Here is a 13,004-nt window from a genome sequence, read left to right as displayed (position 1 = left end):
ACTGCCGCTACTCCGTGTTCCACAGAAACCTGGCAAATCCACAAGTTAAAGATGAATTCACCCCAGGGCCCAGGAGTAGGGCCCTCATATTGTCTGTTAAACATGTTACTGTTTACTCCGTCTCCTCAGCGAAACACTAGACTCCGGTACTCGACAACTGGGCTGGTCCTGCCCTTGGCAGAATCCACTGCCAGCCTCTGCAGAGAATTTCACCACTCAGTAACGAGCAGCTTTCCCCGCAGCCAGGTGAGGACAAAGGGCACTGCCTGACTTGAGTGCGGACAGTGATCAGGGGGCTGCATGTCGGGTGTGGAAGGACATCAGAGCAGGGACACAGGACGGGCCAGTTATGTGGAGACAGTGCAGGGCACCGCAGTTACCCCTCAGCTAAGGCACTCAGCCAGCCCAGCGGCTGCGCGGAACCTGCCTCCTCCACCACAGAAGCAGGGGACAGCAGCTTCCTACGCAGGTGTGTTTAGTGAATAAGAGAATATCATGTGACCTCAATGAGGGATTCCTCAGCTCACACAGAGCTCCTGGAGCAGCCCCTCAGACACCGAGGACAGCCAAGGTGTGAGAACGGATAATGTGTCAGCTCACGAGAAAAGGAAAATCACTCCTGAGGTTGCTAAGATCTACCGCGAGAAGGAAGCTTCTCTCTGAAATGTTGAGGAAGGAACAGAATCAGTGTTAGTCTGCCTGTGCTTTTGTGTATAGTCCAGACTGCTCCTTGCACCTTCCCTGCATCTCCGCCTCACTGGTACCTGGGCCACAGACATGCGCTACTGTGCCCCTCTGCCAGGCCAACGAGGTTTCCTTCTTATCTTGATTTTTGCTCTACCGAGATAGGGTCTCACTATGCAGTCTGCGCTGGACTCAGCGATCATCCTGCTCAGTCTCCTGAGTGCAGGGCTGACAGTTGTGCCAGCCACGCTCCACCTGATTCTGCTTTGGTGTTTTGTCTCCCTTCAGGGAGGGAATCCTAGGCGACCACTGCCACTGAGCTGCACTCAGCCCTGTGGCAGCCTACGCCACACAACTGGTGGGGGTGGAGGGAGCCCCGAGTTCTGGGCCCCCAAGCTCGCAGCCCCTGGCCATGGTAAGGAGAGGCACAGGCTTCTCTCCCTGGCTCCCTGAGACGTGTGGTGAAGTCACCCCGAGGGGTTTGGAAGCGGCCAAGCCCGTCTTACTCACTTGCACTCACTCCTCATGGGGGGCCAGGCGTGAAGGAGCAGGGCCAGGTGCTGGAACTCGGCCACGCTGCTGCTGCCGCCCAGGAGCTCCGTGAACAGGGCGCAGCGCTGCTCCTCGCTCGTGACGTCGGCGATGTCCACCTGCGAGGGGAAGCGCACAGCGGACTGGTGAGGAGCCTGCCGGGTGGTTCTGGAAGAATTCACGCTGCATGATTCCGATCGGGTCCTTTTGAAAATGTTCACAATGTGTGGAGCGGAAATTCGACACCATCAACAACTGCTGGGTGCTGGTCCCTGGGGTGGCAGTGGTAGGTGGTGGGGAGCTTCAGGGGCAGTATCTGGGGCCCCAGAGTCACTGGGGTGCATCTGGAAGGGGCTGTGTGACCTCGGCCTCCCCACTGGCTTCTCTCCCACATGTCCCTGTCCCACCAGGATGGGACCCTCCCAATGGGGCCTCAGCAGAGTGGAACCAATGCCAGGACCGCGCCTTGAGCCTCCAGAGCTAGGAATAAACAAACCTCTTTTCTTTATAAAGTTAGCCTGCCTTGGATATCTCATTATAGTCATGAAAAGCAGACTAATACACACACCTTCAAAAGATCTAGGTCTATATTTACAGCAGCACAATTCAGGCCAGCCACATCTTGTAAGCACTCTACATGCCCATCAAGAAATGAATGGATAAATAAAAATGTGGTATTTATACACCACTGAGTACTACTCTGCCATAAAAAAGGATACACCAGAGTCATCTGTAAGAAAACAGATGCAACTTGAGACTATAATTAACAAAAATAAATCAGAGAAACAAGATCAGATATCACTTTGTCTTATATGAGAAACCCAAATAAAGAGCAAAATAAAAGATAATAGGAAGGAAGGAGACGAATCTTTCTCAAATGGGAAGGGGTCTAAGAGATGGAGGAAGAAGGGAAGGGTGGGAGCGGAAGGAATGAGAAAGGACGCCAGATGTGTCACAGGCCCGCAGCTACTCATGAGGGCCACACACGGTGCACTGCAAACGCAGAGATGAAGAGAAATAAAAAAATAAAAATAAGACACAGGTCTAACTCAATTACAAACAGTTATATTAAAAATGTTTAGAATTACCAAACTACGAGAAGGCTTTTGACTTTCTTTACCAAAATAAATTCAGATTAAATAAATTAGACTTTCACACATAACTGGCTTAATGGCACTCAACACGTCATGCTGAAATATGGAATTGTTTTATTTGAAACTGTAACATTTTACCACATTCCAAATTAATTGAAGTTTTAAAAGTTGAAATCTAAAAGTCAGTTTCTAATTTTCACTAGAAAACTGCCAGCCTACATGTTGAATCCCAATTTTTTTCTAATTTGAAATCAGAGATTTTACTAAAGTTCATTTGTCAGACAATGTTTTGCTGTAAATCAAAATAAAATATCCTCCTTCGCATTTCCATTTCCAGTGAAGGAAGCCAAGTACAGAAGACTCATTCTTCCACCCTCTGCATACCAAATGACGGTCCTTTACACAGAGGCAGTCCTAAAACAAAGTGCCTCTTCGGAGCCTTCATGGAGGAAGATGTCAAAAAGCAGAGCATCAGGCCTGGCTCTCCGCCCCGCAGCCTTCCCAACAGTCTTTGTGCCGGGTACAGAAGCTCTGACTGGAGAAATTCTGACTACTGCACCCACAGACCTTGGCATGATGCCCGCAGCACCCTTAGAATGGGCGTTGCCTACAGATCTGCTGAGCTGTCTGCGCTACCATGTGCTTCCCAATGTTTACTTCTGCAGCCACCCTGGCTCAGATGCTGTGGTCTCAGCAGTCACTGCATGGCAGGCTCCGCTTACTCGGTGGCCCACCGTCCTCCCTGTCCTGTAACAGCAGCCCCGCTGACTCCTGAGCAGAAGGCAGAGCCCCACAGTGTGGAGGTCCCACATGCGCTGGTGACCTCACTTTACAAAGAGGAAGCTGCTCCGCTGTCCAGGCAGCAGGCTCGTAAGTGACAGAACAACGGAGCATATAATGATCAGATCGGGATGCTCTGAAACTAGAGGATCCCACAAGCAGGACGGCACTAAGTTACTTAAATTGGTTTATATGTATGAAAGGTTACTGCTTAAAAAATACTGAAAAGCTACTGAAGGGTCTACAGAAGCCAGGGCCCCACATGCCAGGCCAGTTCTGCTTCTAAGTTACATACCCAGCCCATTTTCCAGAATCTATAATTAATGCAGAATAATTAATATCAGTAACAAGCAGCTTCCCCTTTATGTGAAATGCAGAGTCTATCTGGGTTATTTGTTCATATGTGATGTATCTCATTGATTTAAGGAAAAAGTATATTAACTCCTTACCTCACACCATACCACTTTAATACACTTGCTTCATTACTTCTAGTTATCTTCAGTATTTACTTAGGATTTTTAGAAATTAGAATAATATATTATACAAGTAAATAAGGGCAATTTTGACTTTTAAAAAAGTTATATTGACTAGGACCTGGAGAACAATGCTTAAAATGAATCATCATATTGGGCACTTTTATTGTTCCTAATTTTAATGAACACACCTACACATTTTCACAGTTCAAAATTTTAACTGATTAAGCTTGGGGTGGTGGTGAATGCCTGTAATCCCAGCGCTCAGGGAAGGTGAGGCAGGAGGACTGCGAGTCTGAGTCCATCCTGGGCAACTCAATGGCTTATCAAGACCCTATTTTAAAATAACAATAAAGGGCTGGTGATGTGGCTTGGTGTGAAGGCCCTGAGTTCAATCCGTAGTACTGCTAATGCATGAATGAAAAAATGAAACATTTTAACCATGATTAAATCGTATGGTCAGCAGAGAACATAGAACAGAAAAAAGGATTAGTAGACATTTCCCTTATAAACAGTACATTAAAAATAATGCTGCTACCTACTTATTTTAGAAGACAGACTTGGCCAATATATTTGCATACTACATCTAGTAATGCTGCTCAGTAAGAGAAAAATCCACCTTAAGTTGAAGAAATCACTACAAAGCTGACAAGTTATGTAGGAAAAAATTAGAGAAGAAAGAATTATCCTGAAAACACAGAAGTAAACAAATGGCCCTCAGGACCTAGAGAAGCTGTGAGAGTACATGATGAGTATGAAGATTGGGGGAACTTGAACACCCTAAAATGCTTGGAACCAGGAGCCTGGATCAGCTCGGACATGGACCCAGGAAAGAATCAAAACCTCCCTTTTCTAGGAAGTAGGGCATCGCGTATAAAATATACATTCCAGGCATCTGAGTAAGTTTTATGAAAATATCAGAGGCAGAGAGAACTAGCACCAGTCTCCAAAGTCACAACGTGAAACGACTGTGGAACACATCTTACTGTAGAGAGCAAAGTGACTCTAGGTAGCTATCAAATGCTTCAACATGGCTCACCAAAGGGACTGCAAAATAAACGACGGAAGGTCGGTCTGACTGAATATGCAGCTTTTAAACACTGTGGAACAGTTTACTTTGGGGATGCTCCTGCCTTCTTGGAGGCTTAGCTTTTGCTTCTGTAAGAAAAGCATGCACATGCTGATAGGACGCTTGTGAGTCTTTAGTACAATAGTAGTGTTTAAGTAACTAGCACAGAAACTTTGCAAAGTGGGCACACAGTAAACAGCAGGAATCCCTCAAGTTACCACCCAAGTAACACACCAAGTGTAAGAAAGCTGGAAGCTGGATTTGTGCTATGGTTTCTTCTAAGATTTATGTCTACGGGGCGGGGCAGGAAAAGGAGAGGGAAGTGCAGCTAGCTGAGGAAGGTGGAACTGTGGGTTCACTCTGATTCCCTTTTAAAATCTCATTTCTTTGTGTAGTAAAAAATGGTGTCTGAAATCACTCTTAAGCAAGCCTTGTAGTGACTGCAGGAAAATAAACTTGAGAAATCAACTTTTTCATACTTTTCTTTTTACTTTGTCCTTTCCCAAAGTGAACAGGAAAGCAACACAGCTTCTGTTAACACACCTTGTCCTGCTGGGTAAGGGAAACGACCACTGTGTCTAGGCAGCTGTAGGTCAGTGACTCTTCCACAATGGCACAGTGAGCAAAGCTCCATGAAATCCTGAAGGGCAAAACTCCTTCGCAGTCTGACTGCGAGCACGGACTGTCTCTCCTCGTCTGTCTCTCCGAGTGTGGTTCTCGCCGAAGCAGGTGACTGAGGCCCTTGCCATGCATCAGTTTGTCAAGTGGAGCAGCTGCCTGTCAGGCAGACTGGCTGTCCTCAGGAGTGGAAGAGTCCCCTCTCCTCAGCGGAAAGCAATCCCGTACCCCATGCTCCTCTGAGGCTGGAAAGCCAGCCACACTCCTCAAGGGAAGTTGCATCTTCCTGCAGTCCTGCCCAGTACCTGCTGTATCTTTGGATGCTTATAAATGGAGACGGCGTTGGCATGTAGAGGGCTTACAAACAGGCAGTAATGATAGACCTTCCAGGGCCAGCAGTGGTGACGCTAATTGCCACTCCTTAAGAGCTGGAGAGCTGCTAGCCTACTTATGAGAGAATCACCATAACCCTTGATTTAAGGACACAAGGCGGCTGTGGTTCTTTTCAGGAATAACAGGAAGTCTGACCGAGATGTCTTTGTGTGCAAGCCTTCGAAACATAAACAAAAACCCTCACTTCAGTAGGTTTCTAGAAGCAGAAAAAGGTGACAGTGGTGGCCTCTCACAATACTGGACCTGTCTGGTCAAGTTGCTCCTTGGAGGAGGTTTCGGGAGCAGGGAGCCCGCTGTGTTCACCCGGTCTGAACAGCCTCTGGAGAAGGATTTGGAGTCCAAAACCAGTCATGAGCTGGTAATGAGCAACCTGGCTCAATGATTTTGGAAGCACTTAGACCAGTGTGTGCACACAGTGAGTGCTTTGTTGGCTATTCCTCTTCATTACAGAATTGCTATTGTTACACAAGAGGAGATAAATGGAGCATGAATCACAATTTGATTACTCAGTTATTTATGTATTTTATTAAAAAGAAAATACAAAGATGGAAATATGCTGGGTGCAGTGGCGCAGACCCATAATCTCAGTTACTCAGGAGGCTAAGGCAGGAAGACTGTGGGCCACCTCACAGAGAGACCCTGTAGCCTGTATCAAGATAAAAAATTTAAAAAGGGGTCTGGGGATGTAACTCAGTGGTAGAGCACACGAGGTTCAATGCCCAGTATAAAAGAGAGAGAAAACAGAAAAATCACTAAAGTTTAAACATTAAGGTGCTATCCACCTATTTCTATAGAACTAAAAATAAAATAGGTGTGGATTTCACAAATACTGAACCTTCCACCAAGAGAGGCAGCCTGCAGGTCCTGGTGGCCACCCTCACCATGCTGAGGGAATGGGGACATGGGGACAGGTGCTGAGGATGTCCTGCTGAGGAAACAGGCAGACTCTCTCCTCCTCCTGGTTCTGGGCTAGAATAAGCCAACTTCCTGGACTTCCTGTGCTTCCCTCCAAAGGTGCAGTGGAGAAATGAGTTTCTGTGCAAAGCTGCTCATAAGCCAGTGGTTCTCAGGGGATGTACAACTTCCCATTAACACTGCCCACCCCAGGCTGGAGACCATGGAGTGAGAGTGGCTGAGGTTCCTGGGCTCCCCACCCTGCTGTGGCTGCCCAAACCCAGACACACACTCGAGGCCACCACTGCGGTCCCTGGCCAGTCTGTACCGTGTCCTGCTGACTTCCTTTCACCCCTGAGCACAGCATTTGCACACTCACTCCCACCAGGCTCAGTCCCCGAAAGTGCCCCATGTGATCAGATTGTCATGTGGCTAAAGTCATGTTTTACCAAAGGCTTTGTAAATGAAATGTCTGAGAGGACAAAATACTTTGTGTTCAAATAAAAGGAAAAATTTTATCTTACAGCTTTTTTTCCTCTAAGGACAAGTCACCACCAATCATGCCATAGCAGCCCCACTAACTACAGATGTGTCTGTCTAAAGAGCTGCTAATGAAGCTAATCTGTAAAGGCCAGGCTTTGATTTTTATTGAAAGTCGAAGTATTAACGGAAAAATTGAATGCCAACTTGCTAGAAATATTTTCACGGTAGTGTATCATTCAGACTCGTGCTCCTCAGTAGCTCTCTGATCACATAAAAACACCTCTTGGAGCTTCACATAGGAGATAAAGTAATAATGTCACATCTAACAGACTGCTGTGAGAATAATGCAGTATAAAACAATGCGTACCATGACCTAATACAGTACAACCTACCTGTAGACACATAAACCTTTACAGGTGCCAGGTAGGTATCCACATCGATAGGTATTTCAGAGTTAGCTTGGAGCCACAATGGTAGCTACAAACAGCGATAGTTCATTATCATGATTTAGTATTGAGATAGTGTTGTGCCTTGTTTCTAGATATTCCCTCAAAGCCTCATGTAGTCATAGGTGGGGCTTTTTGGAAGTGGCTGGAAGGGTGTAGGATGCTGAGATTAAGGGTATATAATTACTAAATTAGTCTACTGATTGGTTTAGCATAGTTCTGGATGTGAATAATGCAAAGGCCCACCTTGGGTGTGGGGATACCACCCACAAGGCATGCAGCCTAGATGGAATAAAAAGGGAAAGGAAGGCTCCCTGCTTCCTGCCTGCCATGCCATGGACTGTTTCTCCTCTGTGATGCCCCTCTGTCATGCTACTCTGCCCTGGAGCCAGCTGATTATGAACTGAAACCTCTACAAACTGTGAGCTAAATAAACCTTTCCTCTCTTAACTTGTGGGTGTTGGGTATTTTGTTACAGCAACAGGAAAATAAACAAGATACCGTGGATAGTGTATAAATTTCTGCACTGCTCTTAGTTTATTTCCCCATGTGATGAATTCAGTGATAAGATCACCTGTGTCTGAGAACAATGTTTAAATATTGTGATAATAAATATACAGAGCCTAGGACTCAGCACATGCAAAGGCCTCAAATATATGGAAAAAAACTGTGGATAGCCTCTTCTCAGCTTAAGTGAAAAGATTTTTGTTGTAGTTTTCAGAGTTTTAATTTTGACTCTGATTTTACTACAGTCCAAAATTAGCCAAAGAAATAAACCAAATGTTAGTCACCTAGTTCTTTGTCTACATATATATTCTCCAAAGAGAAAACTGTAGCATGATAGATAACACCACACTAACCCATAAGTCCAGCTGGATGGCAGGACACAGACGTCCAAACTTCAAAATGACGTGAAAAAGAGGAAATGCACTGAGTCCCAGAGACCTGCAGCTGGTGCAGAGTCCAGTGCAGACCCAACCTGTGGCAGGGAGAGGAAGGGAAGCAAGGTTAAGAAAAAACCACTTGCAATTATGTCTGCTGAACTCAGCTTTGCTACCTGGGAGGTTGTTCTGTTAGCTCAGATATACAAAGGCTGTGAAAAAAAATGCTGTGCAGCGGGGCATGGTGGTGTATGCCTGTATCCAAGTGCTAGGGAGGCTGAGGCAAGAGGATTGCCACAAATTTTAGGGTAGTCTGAACTATACAGAGAGACCCTGTCTCAAAAAACAAACCAATTAAAAGAGAAAAGAAAATGTTCAGAATTAAAACACACTGGTGACAACTCTGAAGTTGTTTCTTTCTTTACAAAACTGTTATTTTCTAGCAAGCTGAGTAGTCCCACTTTCTCCCTGGCAACTTAAGGAGAAGACAGGACAGCATCAAATTTTTCTCCTCATCCTTCCACAGCAGAGCAGCCACCCTGTTCAATGATATTAACTCTAAGCTTTCCTTTCTATTCTAGCGTCTTCCTCCTCTTTTTAGGGGGTACGAGGAGACTTTACACTGTGTTCCAGCCTTAAAAAAATTTTTTTAAATTCTGGAGACAGGGTCTCACTAACTTGCTATGTTACCCAAGCTGGGCACAAACTTGCCATCCCCTGCCTCAGACTCTGTGAGTGCTGGGATTACACTCCGCTGTCTTCATGGCAGTGCCACAATCAGGGCCAAGTTCAGGCTACAGGATGCCTCAGTTCTCCACCTGGCAAGTTCTCTACCTGCCTCAGTTCCTTCCAGCCAGATCCCTCCAGGGTGTTTCATACAGAGAGGTCGGGGTTTCTCCCAGGATACAACCCATGCATGTTGTCTCTCTGGTGCCATGCGTGTGTGCCCAGGGCTCCTCCCAGGCTGTCTGCTCCCTTCTTTCGCATCTTGGTGGCTCCTGACTTTACACTGCACACCAGCTTTTGGTAAACTTGGTCACACTGACCTCAAGGAGCCTCCTCAGGTGGCCTGAGGCTGGAGCCCCCCACTCTGGGCACTTGGAGCATCCTGGCACCTAAACCCTTTAGGCATCAACTTCTTGGGTGAAGAATCTGCATCCTCACCAGTGTGGCGACCACGACCAATGAGGGCCATCTTCCTCATCTGGGATCAGCATTTCGATGGCATTACATCAGATAACCACACCACAGCTGCACTTTATTTCCACTTGCTGGACGAGGACACCGAGGCCATGAGGTCTGGATGAGGTCTCCAGCTCACAGAGCGAGTGGTGAGCTGGGGTCAGAATCCAGGGCTGTGTGGCTGAAGAGCTCACTCCCTTTATGACTAATGGCCTTAGCCATCTTTCTCACATATGATATGTGCCTGAAGAATGTCTAGTGAATATCCCACACACTGTGGCATGGAAGCAAATTCTTAGGCGCTGCATCTTCCGACATTTGAACTAAGCAGCAGTAACACGGGTAACACTGTGCGGAGACAGTGACTGACAGGAAAGGCGAAGGCAGTGTGTTCAAACTTCCAACTTCTCGTGGCGACCACATTTGTCCCTGCAAAGCCACGATGGGAAGAGGGAAAGCTGGGGAAGGTGGTCTGTGGGTCCTGGTGCCAACTAGGTGACAGTGCAGAGTCTGTTTCCCAGAAACCAAAAGGAAGCGTCGCCCAGGGCCAGGAACACAGGCTTTGTGGCTCTGGTCCTGCCATTCCAGTGTCACAAGTGATGTCACAAGTCACAGCCACACAACCACATCTGGAACAGAGGATGACATGCACCCTACAGGACAGCTCAGAAATGAACGTGCACTGCACACAGATCCTGCCTCCTCTTCTGCTGCCCAGATGCCAGGAGCCAGGGGCAAAGCACGAGAGGAAAGAACATGATTCACAGAGGGAGACGCAGCATCCTCCGGTATCTACAGGCCCAGAGAATGCAGATGCTCTCTTTACTTCCATCAGGTGGGGAGGAAAGGGACACAGGGCTCTGCTTTAACTTTCAAATCTCTCACTCGCATCTGGACAAACATGCTTGCACCTATTCACTTCCTCATGAGCCGAATGGCTGGTCACAAATCACTGCCAGCAAAGTACAGCAAACTAATGCAACAGAGTCAATGGAAAGGCACTGGGCACCCTGTGAGGACATCTCCCAGCATTCTCAGCTGTCCTTCCGCTTGCACACAGGGGACACGGAGGATCCAACTCTCCATCATCAGTGGCAGGGACATTAGGGTCAAAGCCAGGAGTCTCGGCCTTGCCATTTAAGGGCGGCATTGTGCAAGTTTTTAAAGATTTATTATTCATTTATTCAACAAATATTTATTGAGTATCTCTGAGATCCCTATTATCAGGGAATTTATATTCTACAGGCAGAAAAAAGCTATCATATAATAAATAGACATAAGCATAGGTAAGAGGAAGCCAGCAGATAGTGGGAAGCACTTTGGAGAATTAGGACAGCAATAAAATAGACTGTGAGCAAGTAGCTAATTTAGGCTGTGTCATTTTAGAATAGGTGACATTTAAGCTAAAATCCAAGGAAGTGACTTCTCTTTTCTGGACATCCATTTCCTTTTCTACAAAATGCATCTATCAAAGTAGAAGGTTATTTTCTTTTTATTTTAAGACAGGGTTGTGCTATGTAGCCCAGGCTGGGCTTGAACTCACAGTGATCCTCTTGCCTCCTGCCTAGTGCTGGGATAACAGGAGTGCACCATCACACCCAGCAGAACTGGACACTTCTGAAAGTCTCTTCTTGCTCCAGGACCAGGTGATTTCTCAGGTGTTAGAGGTATATTGTGTGTGCACGCACATTCCTCACATCAAATGTTCCCCTATATTTGTTCACACAAATCATGCCCAGGGGTCCTAGTTCTGAGGACATTTAAGCAACAGTAAATTATTTTTAAGGAACTAAATACAGCTGTGCAAACTGAACTTTTCTTGTGCTCTTTGAGCTCTGACTGGTAGAGGTGTGTATTTTGTTAATGTTTTGGCAAATGAATCAAGGCTAACCAGAGGCCTCCCGAGTCCTCGCCTGTTAAGCAGCAAACTCGTGGCTCTACCATGAGGTTAAAGGTTGTCTTCAGCTCATCTTTGCTGGGCATCACTCTTAGCACAAGTTCAGACCCAGGGAAATCTTAAAGGTGGACTCTTAAGCAACATGTTTCCTTTCACACCAGCACGGCAGCCAGAGTGAGGTGCCGAGGTATACAAGTTTTTAAAGGAAACGTCAGCACTCTGACCCATATTCTTTATGCACCAGTTAACTAGAAAATTATGAAAGCTGAAAAGCCCAGATAAACTGTATCAAAGGGATTAGCCCGACACCCCCATCCCTCCCTTTTGGCCCCACTCTCCTCTCCCCAACCTCTCTCTTTCCCTGTGCCAGGATGGGTTTCTGGAAGAGAAATGAAAGTCTCTCCAACTGTTGAAAAGTGAGGGCGTCCTGATTTTTAATTCTGCTAACCAGTCACTAGGAAACAGGAAACTGCCATCTCTCTGTGAAGCAGTGTGAGAGAGGTGTCACCAACTGCTTTTGACTCGCAGCAGCCCTGGTGATCTGCGGGCCCCTGTCATCAGGCAGCTGGAGGGTAACTAAATATCAAGTTCCACTCTGATGTCTGCAAAGCTGCCTGAGAGGATCACCTGGCATGGGGAAAGGAGCAGGCCCGCATTTGTGGTTACTGAACATTACAATATCATTATCTATTCTCATCTCTGGACTGTAAGAACCCAACTCTGCCCTGAATATTACCAAAGTGTGAGACTGGAGAGGTGGCGAAAAAGGTACAGACAGCGAGACCACATGACAGCATCAGAGGTCTCCTGGGGACAGGGGGCATAGCAAGCGTGGTACTGTGTGTGGGAGAGACTCGGGGGAGGCAGCAGACACCCTCTACCTCCCCTTGCTTGTGCAAGGTCCGTGGTGCCTGGAAGCCATCACGCGCGGTAGGACTCAACCTCTGGATCCTGCAGCTGAAGGTGAAGACCCACAGAAAAACCATATATCAGCACCCAAATGTTTCTAGTGCTGAGAGAAATGTTCTGAAAAGCAACAACTTAGGAGATCCTTTGAACTACAGAGAGGTTCTGTAACACCCTAGACGTTTCCATTCTGAAACCTCAATTTTCCTGCATTCATTTGCTAAGGAGCGAGAAGTCAGGTCAATTACAAGACAAAGTTCCTCATCTAATTCACTTGTCATCCAAAGGAGATTTAAACCAGCAGCGCCAGGCTGGAGAGAATGGAGAGACTAGAGAACAGCAGAATGAAGCCAGTACAGAAGTGTTCTTATTTCTACTAGCAAATATGCTAGAACCCTGCTCATCAGCTGCCAGAACATGGTAACTGCTCTTATGCAGGAGAACGCAGAGAGGAAATAAAAAGAATGAGGGGGTGGTGAGATAACTTTTCCGAGTATCTGAGACACCTGGGAGAGATTTTCTCGAGTCTGAAAGTCTGATGCATCACAAGGAAGCACTGGTGAAATAAGAAGTTACATATGGACGTGACAAATGAGAGAAAACAGTCTGTACTAGCAATAAAGCCAAGCTGATACAGAGACATGCTCAAAAAAGGAAGTTTAGTAATACAGGC

At 46.5% G+C, this 13,004-nt stretch overlaps 1 protein-coding gene across 3 annotated transcripts in view; it reads right to left on the bottom strand.

Moving 5' to 3' along the window:
- Nbas (NBAS subunit of NRZ tethering complex) overlaps positions 1–13,004 on the bottom strand; it is a 234,933-nt gene that overhangs the window by 12,355 nt on the left and 209,574 nt on the right. For all 3 annotated transcript variants that reach the window (XM_033756036.1, XM_033756035.1, XM_010629031.3), the window contains exon 49: positions 1,195–1,334. In XM_033756036.1, coding sequence (XP_033611927.1) covers positions 1,195–1,334 — 140 coding nt within the window. The remainder of the gene's footprint in view (positions 1–1,194; positions 1,335–13,004) is intronic.

Source organism: Fukomys damarensis, unplaced genomic scaffold (assembly GCF_012274545.1).
Source record: "Fukomys damarensis isolate Sample0158 unplaced genomic scaffold, DMR_v1.0_HiC HiC_scaffold_25, whole genome shotgun sequence".
NCBI classification, from domain to species: Eukaryota; Metazoa; Chordata; class Mammalia; order Rodentia; family Bathyergidae; genus Fukomys; species Fukomys damarensis.
Note: the sequence above shows the minus strand (reverse complement) of the source record. Positions and strands in the feature narration are given on the sequence as shown.